This window comes from Cervus canadensis, chromosome 12 (genome assembly GCF_019320065.1).
Source record: "Cervus canadensis isolate Bull #8, Minnesota chromosome 12, ASM1932006v1, whole genome shotgun sequence".
NCBI lineage: Eukaryota > Metazoa > Chordata > Mammalia > Artiodactyla > Cervidae > Cervus > Cervus canadensis.
The window spans coordinates 2,302,015-2,324,581 of NC_057397.1; the positions used below are offsets into that span (position 1 = coordinate 2,302,015).

The following is a 22,567-nucleotide window of genomic DNA, read 5'->3' on the forward strand; positions in this document are numbered from 1 at the left end:
CCAGGATTGATCTCCTTTAGAATGGACTGGTTGGATCTCCTTGTAGTCCGAGGGACTCTCAAGAGTCTTCTCCAACACCACAGTTCAAAAGCATCAATTCTTTGGTGCTCAGCTTTCTTTATAGTCCAACTCTCACATCTATACACGACTATTGGAAAAACCATAGCCTTGACTAGACTGACCTTTGTTGGCAAAGTAATGCTTATTTAACTTATATGCAGAGTACATCATGTGAAATGCCGGGCTGGATGAAGCACAAGCTGGAATCAAGATTGCCAGGAGAAATATCAATAACCTCAGATAAGCAGATGATGCCACCCTTATGGAAGAAAGCAAGGAGGATGAAAGTGATGAAAGTGAAAGACGAGAGTGAAAAAGCTGACTTAAAACTCAACATTCAAAAAACTAAGATCATGGCATCTGGTCCCATCACTTCATGGCAAATAGATGGGGAACCAATGGAAACAGTGGCAGATTTTATTTTCTTGGAGTCCAAAATCACTGCAAATGGTGACTGCACCCATGAAATTAAAAGAAGCTTGCTCCTTGGAAGTAAAGTTATGACAAACCTAGATAGCATAGTAAAAAGCAGGGACATACTTTACCAACAAAGATCCATGTAGTCAAAACTATGGTTTTTCCAGTAGTCATGTATGGATGTGAGAGTTGGACCATAAAGAAAGCTGAGTGCCAAAGAACTGATGCTTTTGAACTGTGGTGTTGGAGAAGACTCTCAAGAGTCCCTTGAACTTCAAGGAGATCAAGACAGTCAATTCTAAAAGAAATCAGTTCTGAATGTTCATTGGAAGGACTGATGCTGAAGCTGAAACTCCAGTACTCTGGCCACCAGATGCGAAGAACTGACTCACTGGAAAAGACCCTAACTCTGGGAAAGTCTGAAGGCAGGAGGAGTAGGGGATGACAGAGGATGAGATGGTTGGACGGCATCACTTACTCGATGGACATGAGTCTGAGCAAACTCCAGGAGTTGGTGATGGACAGGGAAGCCTGGTGTGCTGCGGTCTATGGGGTCACAAAGAGTCAGACACGACTGAGCGACTAAACTGAACAAACCCACCCCACATTTCAGGCCGCCCTGAGGTCAACTTCTGGCCAGGGCTGAGGCTCATGGGGAACCTGTGACCAATGGAGATTCTGGGAGCGCATCCTCTCAGGCTCTGAGTCAGTAAGTCTGGGGTGAGGCCCTGGCCCCATTTTAACAGACCCTGGACAGTCCTCAGGTGACCCCTGGAGCCACATCAAGCAGAACCTACCCCCCACCCCACCGCCAGCCCGCCTGGAGCTCCCCGGGAAGAACAGCGCTTCAGCAAAGGCAAGTGTTTTGCAAACTGCTCCCTCTAGGGCCCAAGAGCATGTCTGAATCCTCCAGAAACAGTTTTACTTGCTAAATAAGCACCTAAACGCCTATGGGTGGAGTTGTGCTGAAAAATCCCATTATTAGGATTTAAAAGCGTGTTTAATTTAAGAATACTTTGGAAGCAAAAATTCAAGCTTTCTCACAGCTCTGAAAAGGACTGAAATACTATGCTGCTAATTAGTAATTGTGACGGACCCAGCTGTGGAGATGAAGATTTCGGGAACTCTTTTGGAGAGGCACAATGAGGACAACTCTCTAATGCCCTCGTGATAAAAGCGGGTGGTTTTCTGTAACAGCCTTTTCAATGGGACAATGCCAGAGTTTCTAATTTCTGGTAAAGTACAAGATGCCAAAAATAAGTATCTGAAGGAATATAATGAATTTTAATAAACCTTCAAAAAGTATGCAAATTCTAGACTTTTTGTTTCCCTAGAGCCCATTTTTGGTTATCCACTAAGCTTCAGGCGACTGACTACATCACCAGAGCTTCTAACCACAGCGATGCTACCACTGGGGGCCAGACACTTCTTCCTTGTAGGTGGCGAGGGGGTCCGGGCAGAGAGCTAAGCACATTGTTCCGTGCAGCTCTGATACCGCACACGTCCGTGTGTCAGAGGCTGTTGACTTGTTTTACAGATTCAAGACTAAGACACAGATCAACAGTTAACTGACTTGCCTAATGGCACGGTTTTTTAGCGGCGGAGGCAGAGTTCAAACCTGGATCTACGTGCTCACACCACTAAGCTTCTCTGTGGCTTTTCTGAGAGTTGGGGTGGGGGTGCTCCTGCTGTTTCCATGTGGCAGGACCCCCCCGTTATTGTAACTCCACGGGCTTCGCTTCTCTCTGTTCCCTTAACTCATTCTTCCCAGGGGTGGGGGTGGCAATTGGATGGGGAGCTGAGTCACTCGACTCACCTGACGAGTGAACTAGGAGAAGGAACTGGGCATGCCCGTCCCACTCTCTCCTGGGTCTGGGGTCTCCACCCCTTCCTGCCACAAGTCACGGTAGGGAAGCCTGCGGTGGTTGAGTTCTGCATGCAGCTGGGTGGTGCGTATGTTTAATTCTGGGGGCACTGCAAGCGTAAGCCATACTCTCCAGAGTTTTTACTAGTTATATTGCTGATTTTTGGTTCTTCACCTACCGGTTTATTTTTACCTCTCATTTCATTCCAAGCTGGAACAGTAAACAGAGCTGTCATTGTGAACCCCTCTCAGTACCCAATCCTGAGCATGATGTCTGGCACACGTGCATTCTCGATACATAGACCTGGCTATCCCAGGCTGGGATCTGACAAGGACTTAGTCAGCTCTCACATAATCCTTTCAGGTCCATGACAAATGCCTGGATTCCTCTCTATGACACTTTTTAAAAAATCAGGTTTTAAAGGTACAGGTCAACTAATGTGTTCCTAGCCATCAACAGGTCCTCCTGACTCCTTGATGGAGATCTCCGGGGCAAAGGAGATGGACCGGGCCCAGAAAGGTTCAGGGAAACAGTTCCATAAACAACCACTGAGAGATGGTTGCAGCTATCCCTCCATGCAACTCTCTTTCTTCCTCTAAGAAATAACACTGCATTTGCCAACATTCTGCCATTCAAAATGTTAAAGAAACCATGAGAACAGAGTCCTGAAGACTTACCGATTTTTCCAATGAGGTTATTTTGAAGATAGAGGATTTTTAAATCCCGGCACCACTTGTCAATATGCTCCAGTCTTTCTATTTCTTGCTGGTGCAAGGAGAGTTCCTCCAGGGAAAAAATTACACAGTCATTGTGCTCGGCATTCCGTCTAATGAGATCTTCTGTGACTGAAAGAAAATGCATTATGTATTACATCTCCATCCCCATTAATATTAAGCTGTTAACGCACTGGTTTTTCCTTCCAGTGAGATGTGAATTCTCCAGGCCCAAGTCATTTTTCTAAAGGAAAGAGATCAGAGAAGTGCTGCCTCCTGTTGGGAGTTTTTATGACACTAGCATGACTCGGCAGAGAGGCAATGATACGTTTTGTCTTATGCTGGAATCTACTTACATTTCACTGGATGGATGGAGATCAAGTTGATTGGTAACGACCATGAGGATTGGGATCCTGAGGTGGTATCACATCAAACTGGGTAAGACCCACTAAGTTATGTCTCTGCCAAGACAGAGGCATGGCATGGCTGACAGAGGGCAAAAACAGGAAAGCATCTCCATTCAGTAGCCACAACCATTCCGTAAGGAAAGGGTCACTCACTCATTCATTCATTCACCTGGTATTTATTTAACTAGAGTGGAAGAGACAGAAGAGAAATAACCCCAGATTTTACACGGCAATCTTATAAAGCAACCACCACTTGATCTGTTTCCAGGAGGAATGAAAGACGCTGATCGCAGAGGGAGGGGTTACAAGAGGCCCACTCCCCCCTGACAAGAGTGATGCATTGTACTGGGCTGGCCTGATGCCACAGGCCAGGAACATATGATGATGGGGGTACCAAGGGACTGCAGACAACACTTGGGCCCACAGTGGGAGCCAAGAACAGGATACGAATCCTCTTTAAAGTATTTGGGTTGGCCAAAAAGTTTGTTCAGCTTTTTCTGAAACATGGAAAACCCAAATGAACTTCCTGGCCAACCCACTAGGTAATAAAAACAAGGAGGCAATCACAATGGAGAATACTTGTATTTTCCAGTGCAATTAAAAAACTATGAATCCATTTGAATCCTCACATTTTAGGTGGAATGTGGAAATAATCACATTCATCCCACAAAATAATAAAGATTCTCCTCTTGCCATTTACAGGGTGCTAAGAGTTGTCCTAAATGCTTCGTGTGTATGAACATGTGAGTAGGGACCATTGTCATTTACATTTGTTAGATGATGACTTGAGGCTCAGAGAGTTTAGGTAACTTGCCCAGGGTCCAGCTATTATAATAAGTGCTTGAGCCAACTGACTGTGTGCTCTGAACCACCACACTCCACTGCCCCAAGTGTGAGCAAAAAAGAGCCTCTCAAAAAGTCTCAGGCCTCCTGAATACACAAGCTTCTCTAGTGGAGACAGAGCTCTCCAGCTGCCCCTCTACTGCGCCACATTCTTACCAGTGAAGTCTGCCTTTTTTAAACAATGTGAAAACGTGTACGAACTCCTTCATTTGCGTGAAGTTAGCTGAACCCCCTGCTACATCCAGCGGTGGGAGGCGGGGTTGCATGTAATAACGGTTCTTTGGAAGAAAGACCAGGGCAATGCAGAGGCTGAGAGATTCAAACACCATACCCGGGAGATGTGCCTGCTGCTCTAAGCTTTTTGGCTCAACTAACAGCAGAGATGGGTTTCCCAGGTGGTGCCGTGGTAAAGAACTCGTCTGCCAAGCAGGAGACATAGGTCCGATCCCTGGGTTGGGAAGATCCCCTGGAGAAGGAAATGGCAACCCACTCCAGTATTCTTGCCTGGGAAATCCCATGGACAGAGGAGCCTGGTGGGCTACAGTCCAGACACGACTGAGCGACTGAGCACGCGACAGCAGAGCTGGCTGCGAGCTAGGTGCTGGTGGGGGGCAGGCCAGAGAGGCAGGTAGGAGGCTAATGGGGCAGCCTCTGCAGCCCCGCTCTCTGGGATCCCTACTGCGGGCTGCACTCTGCCGTCTCTGGCCACCACTGCTGTCATTAAACTGGCTTAAAAAGACCGCTCTAGTCAAGGAAAAGAAAGACAATACATGTTCTGAAAACCAAATTTTTAAGAGAAGGGAGTTAAAACTACTCTCCCCACCTCCCACTACCAAAGCTGGTTCTAACAGCTTGAATCAACTGGGCACAAATGGGGACAGCCAAGTTGAGGACACATCAAAGCTGCTGTGTGAAGTCAACCGTATCACCTGCCTCTGCAGTTGATCTCCCAGAATGCTCTTCCCAAGGATGCAACATGGGTTCAGGGGTTGGGATGACACTACCGATGTTATGTCAGCTAACTTGATGAGATGCGGACGTGATGCACTGTGATGATGCAGACAGACCCTCGATGACTAACGGTGTGTACGTGACTTAAATGACACAAATCCAGGGGCGGGAAGAAGCTTTGCGGCTATTAGACCTGGAGTCAATGGGCCAGGAGGATAAGCCCTTCCAGAGCCCATGCCCTCCCCTGCAGACCATTGCCCCCAGGCAAAGCGAGGAAACCCTCTGCCTCCAAGTCCTACACTGGCTGCTTCTGCAGGCCACACCATCGGGCACGCACTCCTTCACCCAGAGGTGTCCAAGGAGTGGCTGCTTTCTGGGGACATGGATGGCTTGGAAGTGTTGGCTGAAGTGTCTGCCTTCATACATCGGCAGGAAGGACCAGGCTAGAGCCAGAGATGGGAAGAGGAGGGAGGTGTGGGCAAGGGAGCTGGCACAGAACCCAATGAGCTTGGGAAACTTATACTGAATGTAGCCTTCTGGGTTGTTATGAAGATATACTCATCAAGGAAAGGAGATGCATTTTATTTAGCAGTTTGATGTATAACTTGATACATGGGCCTCCACTTATATTCCTGCCCCAGTTCCCCAGTTGCCCTGGCTGAAGGCTTGGTTGGGTGCCCAGCTTGAAGACACAGCCTAACTCGAACCCTGCAAGAGCTGTCATCCAAGGGTATGGTTAAGGTGAACGTGTGCAGGGCATTCTGATTGCATCTTGTGAAGCCTCACCTGGTCTCTGGCCTGAGGCAGCTACACCAGCATCTGCCCAGGCCACGTGGGGCCTCCTGGGGATACAAAAGGTGCACAGGTTTCTCATGCTGTACAGTTGTGCAGGCTTTTCTGATCTGTCCAACTCTGGAGACGTGCCGGCCCCTCCAACTGCTGCTGACTGAGTTCCCACTGGTGTCAAATGTTCTTCCTGTGTTCTCTTGCTGCCCGTGTCTTAAAAATCTAAGAGATCCTTTTTACTATGCTATTATGTGTGTGAATGGGATCATTTGCATGCAATTATCAAATCTTCCCTTTCAGAGGCATGTAGACATTAGTAAGGAATTATGTTGATCCGTATCTTCTAATCATGAGAATTAAGATGATAAAAATCACTCCTAGTTGAAAGTGGTGTGGAGGGGTGGAGGAGCTGGCATAAATACAAATTTGTACACACACACACACACACGGGAGAGGAGGGGCTAAGGTTCATTCAGCATAACTGGGTAGTTTTGCCCAACGGCAACAATTATACACAACTAGGACAGATTAATGGAGAAGGCAACGGCACCCCACTCCAGTACTCTTGCCTGGAAAATCCCATGGATGGAGGAGCCTGGTGGGCTGCAGTCCATGGGGTCGCTAAGAGTCAGACACGACTGAGTGACTTCCCTTTCACTTTTCACTTTCATGCATTGGAGAAAGCAGTGGCAACCCACTCCAGTGTTCTTGCCTGGAGAATCCCAGGGACGGGGGAGCCTGGTAGGCTTCCGTCTATGGGGTCGCACAGAGTCGGACACGACTGAAGCGACTTAGCAGCAGCAGCAGCAGCAGGATAGATTAAAAGAAAATGGAGAATCACAGAGGAAGGTGGAACTGTGAAGGTCAGGAGTTTCCCAGCGGCCCTTGTTTGAACTCCTCTGTATTAAGCAAACCGCCGGGCAGCACATGGTTTCATAGCCCTCAGGAAATTGTCCCACAATACTGCCTCGCCTGCAATGGTAAACATCAGGGAAAAAACCAGGGTCCCTGAGAAGCAATGAGTCAGAGTATCCACCTGGTGCATGGAGATTATAGTGCCTCAGACTTTTAAAGGAGAAAACATTTTGCAGTTTTATGTATAGTTTAGACCAAACATTCTTTACTCCCAAGCAGTACTGTGCACCTTTAGAAAGCCCTACTCCAAATAACACAGCCCTGCATTTATGATAAATCACTTGAGGCTCTTTAAAAGGCTTTGGAAGCATTAATGTGTCCCCATAAGACTATCTCAAGACAGATAGTAATACAATGCCTGTCTCTAGTAGACAGTGAAGGACAGGGAAGCCTGCCCCATGGACAGGAAGGCCATGGGGTCACAAAGAGTCGGATACGACTTGGTGCCTGAACAACAATGATCATATGGTATAGGAGAACATGCCAAGGCACTTCCTATATAAAACATATTGCTTTCACTTCCTTTTTGGAGAAAATTCAAACAGTAAAATACAGGACTCAGATAGACATGGAGAAGTATCTCACCTAGAGAAGGCCATAACCAATATCTGAATGGGCGGTTGATGAAGGATACTGACAGTTATAACCACAGATTCATACTCATTTCCCTAAAAGAAAAAGGTTTAATGGAAACTCATGCAGAGGCTTCTTTTCAATTCCTTAATATGACTGGGTTCTCGATATCTCGAGAGAGCATCCATGAAAAGAGCCTACAGGGTGGGGGCAGGGCAGAGGGCAGGAGGAGAGGTTTTCAGGAATATCAGAGGTTGTCAGGCTGTGTTTGCTATGACAGAGCTTTTCAGTGTATTGAACAAGATTCCAGAAACTCACAAAGCCAACAATGCAGTGTTTGTCCTTCAGGCTTTGTATCATGTTTTGTAAACAACTCACCCTCTCTTGCCAGGGTAGAGTAAAATCGGTAATGTATGCTTAAGGCAGATTCTGCAGAATTTTTAAACATCTTGAAAAACCAGCGGATACAAACATGAAACAGAGACTTAACATAAATACACAGAAAGCGGTTGTTGCTGTTGTTTAGTCGCTCAGTCGTGCCCGTCTCTTTGCAGCTCCACGGACGTAGCCCACCAGGCTCCTCTGTCCATGGGATTTCCCAGGCAAGCATACTGGAGTGGGTTGCCATTTCCTCCTCCAGGGGATCTTCCTGACCTAAAGACCAAACCCAGGTCTCCTGCATTAGCAGGCGGATTCTTTACCACTGGGCCACCAGGGAAACCCAGAAGAAGGGGTTACAAATAGGTAAAGATTTCATCTTGCAGCATCTAAACTTTTTCTCTTTCCTTGTTTTCCATGGAAATTTTTAGAAACAGGATTTCTCAGTCACTGGCCCTGCCTCTTCTTACTGACTCGGGTTATCTGAGTGCTGGTGGTCGCAGTGACCCCCCCTCCATACCTTTAGGGGCACTGACACAGAGTGTTCAATTACAAACATGGACAGAGTGTACGGGGCAAGGACAGAAGGATCCAGAAAGTACCGTGAGTTCCAAGGAGGGAGTGACCCACGTGACTGAGTGACAGAAGAAGGTCAAATGGGGCATTATGGAGGAGAAGCCTGGGCTGAATCCTGAAACACAAGCACCAGTAAGGAAAGCATACCACAGGCCGGGACAGATGCTATGAAGGCCAGCTCCCCGCTTCCGGCCTGAAGATGACTTCCTGCTGCTGGGAGGGCAGCCCTCAGCCGCCCACCTTCTTTGAAGTCACCCCAGCTGCAGAGACATCTCAACCGAAATCATGCTCCCCTTCCCAGGAGGGCCCACATCCAGGATCTGATTGGTGTGGGCTATAAAGGCCCAGCCCTCTCACCCCAACTTGGGGAAAAACAGAGGTCCGTCCAAATTCAGAGCTCCTTTCATAAGCCCCAGGCTGGTTAGCTAAGGCCTTTGTTAAAATGCACCCCAACCCAATTTCCCTCTGTGCCTGACCTGGTTATTTTCTCCAATGACACTTCCTCAAACGCTTCCTGCACACTAGCCTCCATTGAGAAGTCTGTCTCCTGGGGACCCCAATCGGGAAGAGCAGACACCCCAGGTGGTACACAGGAGCAGCCGCTGCCTTACACAGAGCACTCAGCGCCTGTTCCCCACTGACAGTAACCACACGCGGTGGAAGGTGTGAGCCAGTCCCTTTCCTAAGGACCATCAGCCCAATAGGAGGGTTCTGCGCTCGTGACCTAAACACTTCCCAAAGGCCTCATCTCCTAATAACATCACCGTGAGGGTCAAGGTTTCAACTTAGGAATTTCGGTGGGAAACAAACATTTGGTCTACTGCAAATGGATACTAGAGGAAGGGAACGTACTGATAAGATTGGTGCAATCAGGCATTAGAGAAATACAGGGGAAATTGTAACTTAAAGGAAGATTGTATTGAGGTGGCTACCACTAAAAACATAATTGACGAGGTACGGCTGAGAGTGAATGGAACATTAAAAGTTAATTGTGAACACCAAACTACTATATTGGTAGCAAATAAAGAGGTTTTCTCCCGGAAAATGAAGAACAGAGAGAGCTGAGAACCAGGATGGGGACTGAATCATTACAGAAGCAGAGCCTTCAGGTTCCAGACACGCTGGGGTCATAGGCACAGGATTTAGCCTCCAGCCTATGATAACTAAAAACCAAGACAAAATACAGGAAAATAATGTTGTTTTTTCAAACTTGTCACTGAGAAGTCAAAAGGAAAAAAGTATTTTGAACAGAATATAATGTGAAAAAGATAACCAGTATATCAAAATCTGTGGGGTACAGCTAAAACCTAGCTTGGAAGAGATTTAGAGCACTAAATGCCTATAGCAAGAAAGAAAAGAGGTCCCAAATATCCACCTCCTCTTTGAGAAACAGATCCCAAGATGACAGAGATGCTGGAATGAGCACACGAGAACCTTCAGGCAGCTCTGCTGGTTTCCTACAGCTGCAGGAACAAATTATCACCAACTTAGCTGTTGACAGTTCCGCAGGTCAGAAGTCAGATATGGGTCTCGCCTACCTGATATCAGGGTGTCAGGGGGATTACATTCCTTTCTGGAGGTTTCAGGGGAGGACCTGTTTTCTTGCTTATTTGAGTTGTTGGCAGAATTTGGTTCCTTACAGTAACATGACTCAGTTCCTCATTTTATTGCTGATTCTCAGCTGAAAGCCCCCCAGATTACAGCAACTTCAGCAGCTCAGAAGTTTCTGCCTCCCCAGCTCAAGAAGTTCGCTTGAATTCTATCTCCCTTTACTGCAGCAGGAAAGTGCCTCTAGAAAAAAAACTAGTTTTCTAGACAGAAAAGTGGGGTAACAGTGAGGCACAACTTTTGCATTTCCCTTCTCACAAGGAGCACAAGTATGTCCCACCGATTGTTCCTGAGAACAGCTACCTTATTCATGTGGCCCAATTTCACAGTTGTTTACGGAGGAAGGTTAACTCCCACACCAGTTACTCTATCAGCGCTGCAGAAGGAAGCCCGAAAACGCCTCATTTTTATGACTAAGCACTTCAACCAAGTTTTTCCAATGGCCTGTCTCAAGAGAGCTTCTGTGGTACTTATTTCAGACTGTTACAGGGAGGATTAAGTGTCCTATGCATGTAAAGCATTCAGCAGGGTTATGGAACACTCTCCAAGGAGGACTGGATAAAGATGAATTATGCACAAGTTTAAATCTTCAATGTTCAAGTGCGCTGTCTGATGTCTGAGCAATTTCACTGTGACCACTCATATAAACTTAAATGAATATAATAGTCAAAGTATTTTAATTTTCTAAGGCAGAAAACACATGCCAAACCATTCCTCTTTCAGTTACATTAATGAATAATTACAGAAAGGAAATAGCTGTTCCAGTCGTAAAGCAATATATTGTCAAATAAATTAAGTTAAAAACAAAGTTAAGCAAATCAGCACAGTCTTTAGTACAAAGTTCAGTCTGAAAATTAAATTAGGCCTTCCATAAAAAATAAGGGCTTCCCTGATAGCAAGAATACACAGAAGAACTGTACTAAAAAGATCTTCACGACCCACATAATCACGATGGTATGATCACTCACACTCACCTAGAGCCAGACATCCTGGAATATGAAGTCAAGTGGGCCTTAGGAAGCATCACTACAAACAAAGCTAATGGAGGTGATGGATTTCCAGTTGAAATATTTCAAACCCTAAAAGATGATGCTGTGAGAGTGCTGCACTCAATATGCCAGCAAATTTGGAAAACTCAGCAGTGGCCACAGGACTGGAAAAGGTCAGTTTTCATTCCAATCCCAAAGAAAGGCAATGCCAAAGAATGCTCAAACTACCGCACAATTGCACTCATCATGACACGCTGGTAAAGTAACGCTCAAAAATCTCCAAGCCAGGCTTCAGCAATACGTGAACTGTGAACTTCCAGATGTTCAACTGGTTTTAGAAAAGGAGAGGAACCAGAGATCAAATTGCCAACATCTCTGGATCAAAAAGCAGAGAGATCCAGAAAAACATCTATTTCTGCTTTATTGACTATGCCAAAGCCTTGACTGTGTGTTGAATCACAATAAACTGTGGACAATTCTGAAAGAGATGGGAATACCAGACCATTGACCTGCCTCTTGAGAAACCTGTATGCAGGTCAGGAAGCAACAGTTAGAACTGGACATGGAACAACAGACTGGTTCCAAATAGGAAAAGGAGTACTCAAGGCTGTATATTGTCACCCTGCTTATTTAACTTATATGCAGAGTACATCATGAGAAACGCTGGGCTGGAAGAAGCACAAGCTGAATAAGATTGCTGGGAGAAATATTAATAACCTCAGATATGCAAATGACACCAACTTAGAGTTGGACTATAAAGAAAACTAAGTGCAGAAGAATTGATGCTTTTGAATTGTGGTGTTGGAGAAGACTCTTGAGAATTGAGAGATCCAACCAGTCCATCCTAAAGGACATCAGACCTGGGTGTTCACTGGAAGGACTGATGTTGAAGCTGAAACTCCAATACTTTGGCCACCTGATGCGAAGAGCTGAAAAGACCCTGATGCTGGGAAAGATTGAGGGCAGGAAGAAAAGGGGATGACAGAGGATGAGATGGTTGGATGGCATCACCAACTCAATGGACATGGGTTTGGTTAGACTCCGGCAGTTGGTGATGGACAGGGAGGCCTGGCGTGCTGCAGTTCATGGGCTCACAAAGAGTTGGACACGACTGAGCCACTGAACTGATACTGATACTGATAGCTCAATTGGTAAAGAACCTGCCTGCAATGCACGAGACCACAATTTGATTCCTGGGGCGGGAAGATCTGCTGGAGAAGGGATAGGCTACCCACTCCAGTATTCTTGGGCTTCCCTTGTGGCTTAGCTGGTAAAGAATCCGCCTGCAATGTGGGAGACCTGGGTTTGATCCCTGCATTGGTAAGATTTCCTGAAGGGAAAGGCTACCCATTCCAGAATTCTGGCCTGGATAATTCCATGGACTATATAGTCCATGAGGTCACAAAGAGTCAGACTTGAGTAAGTGATTTTCACTCACTCCATAAAAAATAAAACAAACTAAAAACCCTGCATTTATCCATAATTGTTTTTTTCTTATTTCTGAAACTTTGTTTATGTGCTTAGTATGTAAAGCCGAAGAATTGATGCTTTTGAACTGTGGTGTTGGAGAAGACTCTTGAGAGTCCCTTGGACTGCAAGGAGATTCAACCAGTCCATTCTACAGAAAATTAGTCCTGAATATTCATTGGAAGGACTGATGTTGAAGCTCCAATACTTTGGCCACCTGATGCAAAGAATTGACTCATTTGAAAAGACCCTGATGCTGGGAAAGATTGAAGGTGAGAGAAGGGGACGACAGAGGATGAGATGGTTGGATGGCATCACCGACTCAGTGGACATGAGTTTGAGTGAACTCCAGGAGTTTGTGATGGACAAGGGATGCTTGGTATGCTGCAGTCCATGGGTTCACAAAGAGTTGGACATGTCTGAGCAACTAAACTGAACTGACTGATGTAAATCTATACAATTTCTTTAAAGGATGCTTTTCTTGGAAGCCCATCTTTCATGAAAAAACTTTTTCTGGTGTAGCTAAAATGTTTACAAGAAGTATTTCTCAATTATTCATAGGTGTGTGATGAACAATCCATATGACATCAACAACGTATCTCAGCTTCAAACTGGGATTACCCTGGTAGTCCAGTGCTTAAGACTCTGAGCTTCCAGTGCTGGGGGCTTGGGTTCAATCCCTGCTTGGGAAAATAAGATCCTACACGCTGCTAGGTGTGGTAAAAAAAAAAAAAAAAAGAAAGAAAAAATAGAGCTCGAAATTAATGGTAAACTATACTGTCCACCAAATGAAGTAGGACTAAAAGTAGGAAACACGATTTAAAGGATTTGTTATAAGCAGCTGATGAAGTCTACAATATAACAGGCAATGCATTAGGAGGATGATTCTAATTGGAGTTTCCTATTCAAGGTGAACTCAGAGGAATTAATATAAAACTGATTTTTCCTCTATGTGCCTTTAAGAAAATGCAGACACTATGAAAGGCCACTGAGCTGGACTTCAAATTGAATGCTAACCTATCACATAAGAAGTATAAAATTTGAGACCAGATGCTTAAACCTTCTGCATAACAGAGTCCATCCATATAGTTTTAAAGATGGTGTGAACTAGAGACCACTGAGCATCCTTCCAGCAATAACATCCTATGGCTTTGAGGGTACTTAACTTCCCCTGGTACTTTAGCCACCTCATGTGAAGAGCTGACTCATTGGAAAAGACCCTGATGCTGGGAGGGTTTGGGGGCAGGAGGAGAAGGGGACGACAGAGGATGAGATGGCTGGATGGCATCACCGACTCGATGGGCATGAGTTTGAGTAAGCTCCGGGAGTTGGTGATGGACAGGGAGGCCCGGCGTGCTGTGATTCATGGGGTCGCAAGGAGTCAGACATGACTGAGCGACTGAACTGAACTAAACTTCCCCTGGCAAATGCATACACAGATCACATCTTAGAGACTAGCCACCCTAATTTGATACTCACAGTAGTATCAGGACAAAATGAATTCAATATTAATTTTAAGAAAGGAGCTCTTTTTTTCCTCTAAGTCATAATCTGTACTAGATTAAAAGTGCAGAGAGGCACTAATTCTTTCATTTTCCCCTACCCACTGCTCCCAGGCTTGACCTTGCTCTCTCTGGGCAGACATCAACACTAAAAGTAGTTTCTTTGACTTTCAACATGAGAGCTTACACCACGGCCTCTCTTTTCCTCACCAGACCTCCCCTTACTCTTAGGAGACAGTGTAGCAACAGATTAAAGAAAGACAGCTCTGTTCAAGTTCACATCCCAGATACACTGCTGACTGTGTGACAATCGGCAGGTTGCTTAAACTCTCTGTTCTTCAGATTCCTCAACTGCAAAATGGAGGTTGTCTGTCTCACAAGATTTTTGTGAGAACTCAAGGAGTTAACACTGAGATACCGCTCAGAACAGTGCCTAGAAGGCAGCAAGAACATGACAATCCTAAGCCCTTATTACCATCTTCTCTTGGAAGCTCAAGTTTTTTCTTCTGATGTAGTGAGTTCAGAACTGTGAAAAGAGCAGTAAAAGCCAAGGATCTTGTATGTTAGTTTTTTATTCCACTGTGACCGATATTTTAAAATAAGTGTTGGCTGTTGGTAAGAATGCAAACTAGTATAGCCACTGTGGAGAACAGTGTGGAGATTCCTTAAAAAACTGGAAACAGAACTGCCATATGACCCAGCAATCCCACTCCTGGGCATACACACTGAGGAAACCAGATCTGAAAGAGACACGTGCACCCCAACGTTCATCACAGCACTGTTTATAATAGCCAGGACATGGAAGTAACCTAGATGCCCATCAGCAGATGAATGGATAAGGAAGCTGTGGTACATATACACCATGGAATATTACTCAGCCATTAAAAAGAATTCATTTGAATTAATTCTAATGAGATGGATAAAACTGGAGCCCATTATACAGAGTGAAGTAAGCCAGAAAGATAAACACCAATACAGTATACTAACGCATATATATGGAATTTAGAAACATGGTAACGATAACCCTATATGCAAGACAGAAAAAGAGACACAGATGTATAGAACAGACTTTTGGACTCTGTGGGAGAAGGTGAGGGTGGGATGATCTGAGAGAACAGCATCAAAACATGTATACTATCAAGTGTGAAACAGATCACCAGCCCAGGTTGGTGCATGAGACCAGTGCTCGGGGCTGGTGCACTGGGAAGACCCAGAGGGATGGGATGGGGAGGGAGGTGGGAGAGGGGATCGGGATGGGGAACACATGTAAATCCATGGCTGATTCACGTCAATGTATGGAAAAAACCACTACAATATTGTAATTAGCCTCCAACTAATAAAAATAAATGGAAAAAATAAAATAAAATAAAATAAGTGTTGGCTTTCTTCCTCAAAGGGAGGAGCTCCAGGAGGGCTGGCCCGCCTCTGTTTGTTCACCACTGCACCCTAACATCTGACACAGTGTGTGTGTGTGTTAGTCGCTCAGTCGTGTCCCACTCTTTGCGACCCCATGAACTGCAGCCCGCCAGGCTCCTCTGTCCATAGAATTCTCCTGGCAAGAATACTGGAGTGGGTTGCCATTTCCTTACTCCAGGGGATCTTCCTGACCCAGGGATCAAACTCAGGTCTCCCACATTGCAGGCAGATTTTTTTACCATCTGAGCCACAGGGTAGGAACTCCAATATGAGTTTGGTATGTTAATAATTTAACAAATGAAAGTGGACAGGATTCAAAGGCAGAAGGCAAAGGATAATCCATGGAAAAGTAAAAAATGTTGATAAGCAAAAAAGAAAACCATGGGATGGGGATAAGGGGAGAGGAAATAACACTCTCAAGATTTGGGACGGTGTGAACATTTAAAATCACCATCCCCTTTCCACCACCAGACTGTCAGCTCTTCCAGGGAAAATAACCCACCATCTACCCCAGTCTCTTGATTTAAAAGTATTCACTATGACACTCCTACAGTAAGTGATAAATTCAGGGTAACTGTATAAAAGTGCAATTTGGAAAGGTCAAAGATAGTGTATTGGAACAGTTCAATCTGAAATAATTGGTACAATCTAAAATATAATTAACTGCTAATCCTGACACTTCACAGTCTCTTGGTATATTAATAATCATATTTACAAGACTGACCGTAAACAGATACTATTATTGCCTTCATTTTGGAGGTGAAGAAGTCTCACAGCTGGTGGCAGGAAGGTGGAGGAGGTAAGGCTCTGGGGCCGGGTCCCTCAGCCACGAGGCCACACTTTGCTCCCAATGCGGCTCAGAGACTGCAGGCAAGGGGACGCGCGGGCTCGAACCGGGCGTGTCTGACGCCAAGACGCTTAGACTTTCCACGAGCCCTTCCATCAAGTCCCATGCCTTTCTCCCCCAGGCCCACTCCTGCCCCACTTTACAGATCGGGAACCTGGGCCTCGCCGGGGCCAAGCAGCCCAGCCAGTCGGCGCTGGGCCTGCCCCAGCCCGGTCTGCTGAGGGCCAAGGGCCGAAGGGCTGGGGTCCGCGGGCAAAAGGGGCGCCGAGGGTCCCGAGAGGCCCGGAACGAAGCCCAGAATGGGTACGATCGAGGGCAGAAGGTGGGAGGGGGCGCTTACTCCGTCCCATGTCGCCCTTCGAGGGTCGCGGGCCCGGGAAACTCCACCAGGACCCGCCAGGACTCCCCGGCCTCCTTGCAATCTCTCCTCCGCGCGTCCGAACCTGGGAGCCATGGCAACGGGGACTCTACGGAGGCCGCGCGGGGCCAGGCGGGGCCGCGTTTCCCGACTCTGGAGGGGCTGGGAGGAGGGTCTACCCGAGAAGACCGAGGTGCCCCGCAACCCAGACCTAGTCCTCCTCCACGGCCCCACCCTCCACCTCGGCAGACTGCTTCCCTGACCCCAGATCAGCTGGCCAAACTAAACACAGAATCACAGGACGCTCTGTTTCCTGAGGGGAGCTGCCTTCTGAGTCCCCTTGGCCTGCCCTTTGCTATTTTCTCTTTGTATTTGATTTAAGGCCTTCCACCCTGGAATCGGCCCACACTCCAGTTTCCCAGAGGTGTGACCTTAAAATTTGTTAACCTTAATTTCCACCTGTTAGATGAGGACTGATAGTAACCTCCAAGGATCATTGTGAAGCTTTAATGAAATAATTTAAGTGAATGAAAGAGACTTAAAATTAAAAAAAAAAAAAAACAAACAACAGCCGACTCAGTATTTAGGGGGTCGAGCAGGCTACTCAGGTAAGGTAAGGTGCCCCATACTCTGAGACAACTTCTTCATCTTGGTACGTTTTTATGGAAATCTAGGGTAAGCGATCCTTCTGATAAGAGGAAGGTCTTAGACTTTTTGACATTCTGGTGGACTAGAGAAGAGATGTGGCTGATAAAACAGGGAAACCAGGAATATTTACTTCATAATTTGTTATGGGCCAGGCTGGGGTGGTTATGCGGTGTCCTTTCTCCACCCAGCATCACAAGACGCTGTGTTTCTTAGAATCAGAGGACCCATGGGCCACGCAGGACAGGTGTACAGTGTGCTCCCATTGTTACAGTTCACTGATGGGAAGGGAAATTGGGAAATAAATCACAGTGTGACAGCTCCAAGTGAAGTCAAGTTCCTTTCATTCCAACTGAACGTGGTAGTTTAAAAAGCCTTGGTATGTGTCTACTTATGCAAACCATTATTCAAAATAGACTTGTTTCTTTGGCTCTTGGAAGTGTAACAAGATGAGCGGGACTTCCTGAGAAAACTGCTGCAACATATTCTATATTTAAGTAGAAATAAATTTTAAAGAGAGTTTTAAAAAATTCCGGTAACAGCAAAACAGGCCTCCTACTTCTTTTGTGCTGGCTAAATTCCAAGGATATTGACCTAGAAAGTTATTGGGTTCTTATTATATAATTCAGTATTTTTATGATGTGTAACTAATACTTTGGTTACAACTCCATTGCATTAATTAACTTTGCACTAATTTTCCTTCTGAAGAATTTCCTCATTGCAGCTTTATAACAAGTAAACCAATCTTCCATGCTTACCAGCACTTACAGTTTCACGTTCTTCCTTTCTTCCTTCTTTAATCCAGAATTTCCCATTGGTGGATGGAAAGATTTAAACATACATGAATAGAAGTTGGGCTTCCCCAACGGCTCAGCAGGTAAAGAATCTGCCTGCAATGCAGGAGACAAAGGAGATGCAGGTTCAATCTCTAAGTCAGGAAGATCCCCTGGAGGAGGAAATGGCAACCCACTCCAGTATTCTCATCTGAAAATTCCCCTGGACAGAGGAGCCTGGTGGGCTGCAGTCCATGGGGTCACAAAGAGTTAGAGATGACTCATCAATAAAGCACACATGGATGGGTAGAAATTAGTCTACATTCCTCCCACTGAAAGGCAGTGTCAATGCCCCTCACCTTGAATCTGGGCATGCTTCTGCCCACTTGAACCAGTAGGGCACAGAGAAAGAGGTGCTATGTGATTTGCAGAGTTAGTTCATAAAAATCTATGAAGCTTCCACTTTGCCAAACACTGACTTATGGCGTCCTAAGCTGTCCCATAAGAAGTCTGACTACCCCAAGGCCATCATGCTTGAGAAGCCAAGAATAGGTATCCCCACCAGCCAAGCCCCAGCCTTTCAGCTCTCCCTGTCCACATGGCAGATATTGAGTGATGCTGTCTTGGACCTTGTAAGTCAGCCCATCCATCTCTGACTGTAACTGAGTGACTGCTCTCTATCAATGCCACATGGTATAGGAGAATCACCCAGCTGATCCCTGCATGAATTCCTCACCCACAAAATCATGAGATAACTTTGAGAGTAGTTTTCATACAGCAGGAGACAACTGAAACGGTGGTCATGACTGCTGTGGGATGTGGACAAGTCTCTTCCCTTGTACTCTTATCAGTCAAAGTGGGGGGAAACACACCTGGATTCAGAGGGTGGAGAGGCCCCTTCCACTGCATGTTTTTGGAATGGTTTAATGATGTCCAAATAAATGCAGTTTGTTAGTTGCATTTACTTGATCGGAATATGTTTGATTGATCTGTGCAGAATTCTGTAGAAGATGCCTCATTTAGGCAGGAATCTGGGCTCAGTGGTTTCTAAGCATCATTTGAGCAGCTTCAGTCCTCTGAGGCTTTTTCTCTTTAAAGTAGGTTTCAGTGTTCTTGAGAACTAATCTGATACAAACTGAGACAATTCAATAGGTTGTCTGTGCTGCTCATGTGCTCAGTCATGTCTGACTCTTTGCAATCGTATGGACTGTGGCCCGCCAGGCTCCTCTGTCCATGGGATTTCCCAAGCAAGAATACTGAAATGGGTTGCCATTTCCTTTTCCAGGAGATCTTCCTGACCCAGGGACTGAACCTGTGTCTCTTTCATCTCCTGCATTGCAGGTGAATTCTTTACCACTGAGCCATCGGTAAGTCTGGGCAAAAAAAAAACAGCGTTTGATTCTGTTTGCTCTTAGAGGCCCAGCCCGTGGGAAACTCCCAGAAGTAGGGTTTGAAACACCACAGAGCTCAAGTCTCCCCCTGACTCCTCCAAGACTGTGTGCCGTCCATCTTCTTTGTGCCCAGATCAGCCCACTTTCCTCAGTCCCATTAGGTGGTCTCCAGAGTATAAAATTCCACACCTGAGTTCTCTTCCTGCTTAACTAGACCAATAATTAATTCTCACCTGAAAAGGAAAGCAGTATAAAACATTGATGTGTGCTTTAAAGCCCATTAATTAAACTGAAACCCTTCACTGTCAGAGCAGATGAGTATACAGCTGTTTGGGTAATCCTTCTATTACATCCTACAGCACCCATGGGAAAGGGTTCAGACTCAGCTAGTCATTGCCGTGAAGAGCACGGTCTTACTAGTGGCAGGTCACAATTGAGCTCAGAGTCTGAAAGATAGAATAAAATATTTTCTTCATTTCCCATGAGGCTGGCCCTTCTTGGATGGTCATTGGCATACCCTCTCCCTTTCTGATCTCCTGAAATGTTTCCTTACTTGCCCCTCAGCCCAATCTTTCTCCACTGCCTCCCAGCTCCATCCTGCCATGCCCCATGGACATTAGTTGTTTCTGGACCCTCTCCAGCCTCAGTGGGAGGAGACTAAGTCTTCCAGATTCTTTCGAGTAAAGCATCTCTAACACAGAGTAGATCTTGCTCACAATCTTGCTCACATTGACTGTCACTCCTAACCTTATGTTTGAAGTGGACATTTGTTTTGTCTCCATATTTATTCTTCTGGATCTTGTTGGAGGGCAATTCCAGGTGCCAGGTTCCTGATATAGAAGCCAGAGTTACCCACACTACCCTTTTGTTCTATTGCCAGGGTCAGTTTTCATGACTGTCAACAAAGAACCCTAACTGATACAATTTTGATGATTATGATGCTAATAGATACCCTTCAACTAACTGGGATAATGAACAGAAACCAAAAGATAAAGAAGATAGAGGGTTCAATCCTGCCTCTGTTACCATCCAAAGAGTCCAAACCATCAATATATATGTCCGTAGAAGGAAGATACATTGATCTCAGAAGGCTGGTGACCAAGGTTTTTCCCTGATTAGTTTATTTATTTCCTTCAGGCTCAGGAGTTCTGTCATTTTCTAGTACCTCCTAGAAGACTTGCAGTAGTAGGGGGTGAAGGCCTAAAAAATTGTATAGCAGAGGAAAATATAAAATTTTGGTTTTTATTCATTTTACTTTATTAATAAATTTATTAATATTATTTTAATAAAAATATTGATTAAATACAATATTTAATTTTCTCTGAGAACTGGGTAAACAACAGCTTTGTTCAGTTTGGTGTTAGCACACCTGGGTTCAGCTCATAGAAGCCCCAAGATCAATAAGACCTTTATTTGAGAACCATTGAGCTCTATTAGCTATGGACAGGGATATGAAAAAAATGAAATCCTCTAAAATTAAAATTGCATCCCAAAAAACATTAATCCTGCCTTAATATAATCTACAAGGATAAACTTGAAATGAGGCCCCTGGGGAAACTGCAAGTAACTGCCAATTTTGCTAATGATAATAAGTTTATTTTAATTGCTAATATATTCCTAATTACTCTAGTTCTAAAATGTTTACTTCACTGTCAGTCATCTTCTTTGATGTATGTTCTTTGAAAAGACTTTGTCATATCAATCAACCCTTTTCAAGTTGGGTGGCAGCTGCTAGAAATGATCTCACCTTCCTTATCACATAGGCACCATTTGTCCTAAGGCAGAAAGAGGCCTTGCCCACAAAATCATCTAGAATTTATAGCTTAGAGAAAAGCTTAGAGAAAATTTCAGCTTAGAGAAAAGAATATGTTCAAAGGCTTTGGTTACATGAACAGAGGACTGACCACTGTCTATTCCAAATTCTGATCTTAATATAACCTTTTATTTGCTCTGTCCCCTCTTGCCTACCTGAATGTGTGTGTGTGTGTGTGTGTGTGTGTGTGTGTGCGCGTGCGTGCCTGTGTGTACTCAAATAATTGTTTCAAGAATATGATGTAGTTGGTGTAAAAATTTTTCATCTGGGTGGGCATTAAACGGTCCCATCAACTCATTTATTTATTTATCTTTTAACAAGCATATACTGAGTTCCTTGGGCTGGGGATACAGTGATGACTGAGATTTAAAGGTTTTGGCCGTTTGGAAACTTACATACACGTAGGGGAAGACAGACAGGAAGCAAGTAAACAGACTACATAAGACATGTTGATATGATAATATGGATTATGAAGGAAAAATGGAAGATGGAATGAGTTCAGAGGAGGGCTACTTGGGCAGTCACCTAGGTCACATTTGGGAAGAGACCTGAATATGAGAAGGAGTCAGTTCCATGAAGAACTCAGGGAAGAATTTTCCCAGGGAGAGAGAAGAGGTAAAGCTCTCAGATGGCGAGAACCCTGCCCTGCTAAAAGAATAGAGAAAGGTGACTGGTGTGATGGAACAGCTGAGCGAAGAACAAGGGTTAAGGGGTAGGAAGGAGGATAATCATGTAGGGGTAACCATGTAGGATCTTGTAAGGCTTTTATTCCCAATGTGATGGACATAGACACACGTAGAGGGAGAGCATGTGAAGACCCAAGGATGAAATGACTGTTTACAAACTAGGGTCAGATCCTTCCCTCGCTGCCCTTAGAGGGAACCGAGCCTACTGACACTCTGATTCTGGACCTACAGCCTCCAGAGCAATTGAGGAGATATTTTTCTATCCTTTAAGCCTCCCAGTTTGTAACACGTCATTACATCAACCCCAGCAAAGTCATATCGGAGTCAAGGTGGACTGTTGAATTTTTTACTAGGAAAGCCAAAAAATGGAATTGCCATGAACTGACACGGTGAGGTCAGTGGATAGGGAAGATTTGGAGGAGGTAGGATTCAGAAGCTCTGTTTTGCACGTGTTAAAATTGAGGTATATTTTAGACATCCAGGTGGAAATTGTGAGAGGTCAAGTGAGTATGTGAATGTGGAGCAGAGGTCCCAGCTGGAGACAGAGTTGGAGAGGCTATGGTTTGCAGCGGTGTTTACACTCACATG

The 22,567-nt window shown here is 45.2% G+C and overlaps 1 protein-coding gene across 11 annotated transcripts in view; it reads right to left on the reverse strand.

The window, feature by feature from the left end:
* The window catches only part of DNAAF11 (dynein axonemal assembly factor 11), a 71,509-nt gene extending 54,715 nt beyond the window's left edge, over positions 1-16,794 (reverse strand). For 2 of the 11 annotated variants that reach the window (XM_043483957.1, XM_043483956.1), the window contains exons 1-2: positions 16,654-16,794; positions 3,020-3,187 (exon numbers count right to left, since the gene is read on the reverse strand). In XM_043483957.1, the coding sequence (XP_043339892.1) occupies positions 3,020-3,187; positions 16,654-16,663 (178 nt within the window). In that variant the 5' untranslated portion in view covers positions 16,664-16,794. Of the gene's footprint in view, positions 1-3,019; positions 3,188-6,042; positions 6,308-16,653 lie in introns of those variants that run through there. The other 9 variants (XM_043483954.1, XM_043483961.1, XM_043483960.1 and 6 more) reach the window with 7 other exon arrangements.
* Between the last annotated feature and the right edge of the window lie 5,773 nt (positions 16,795-22,567).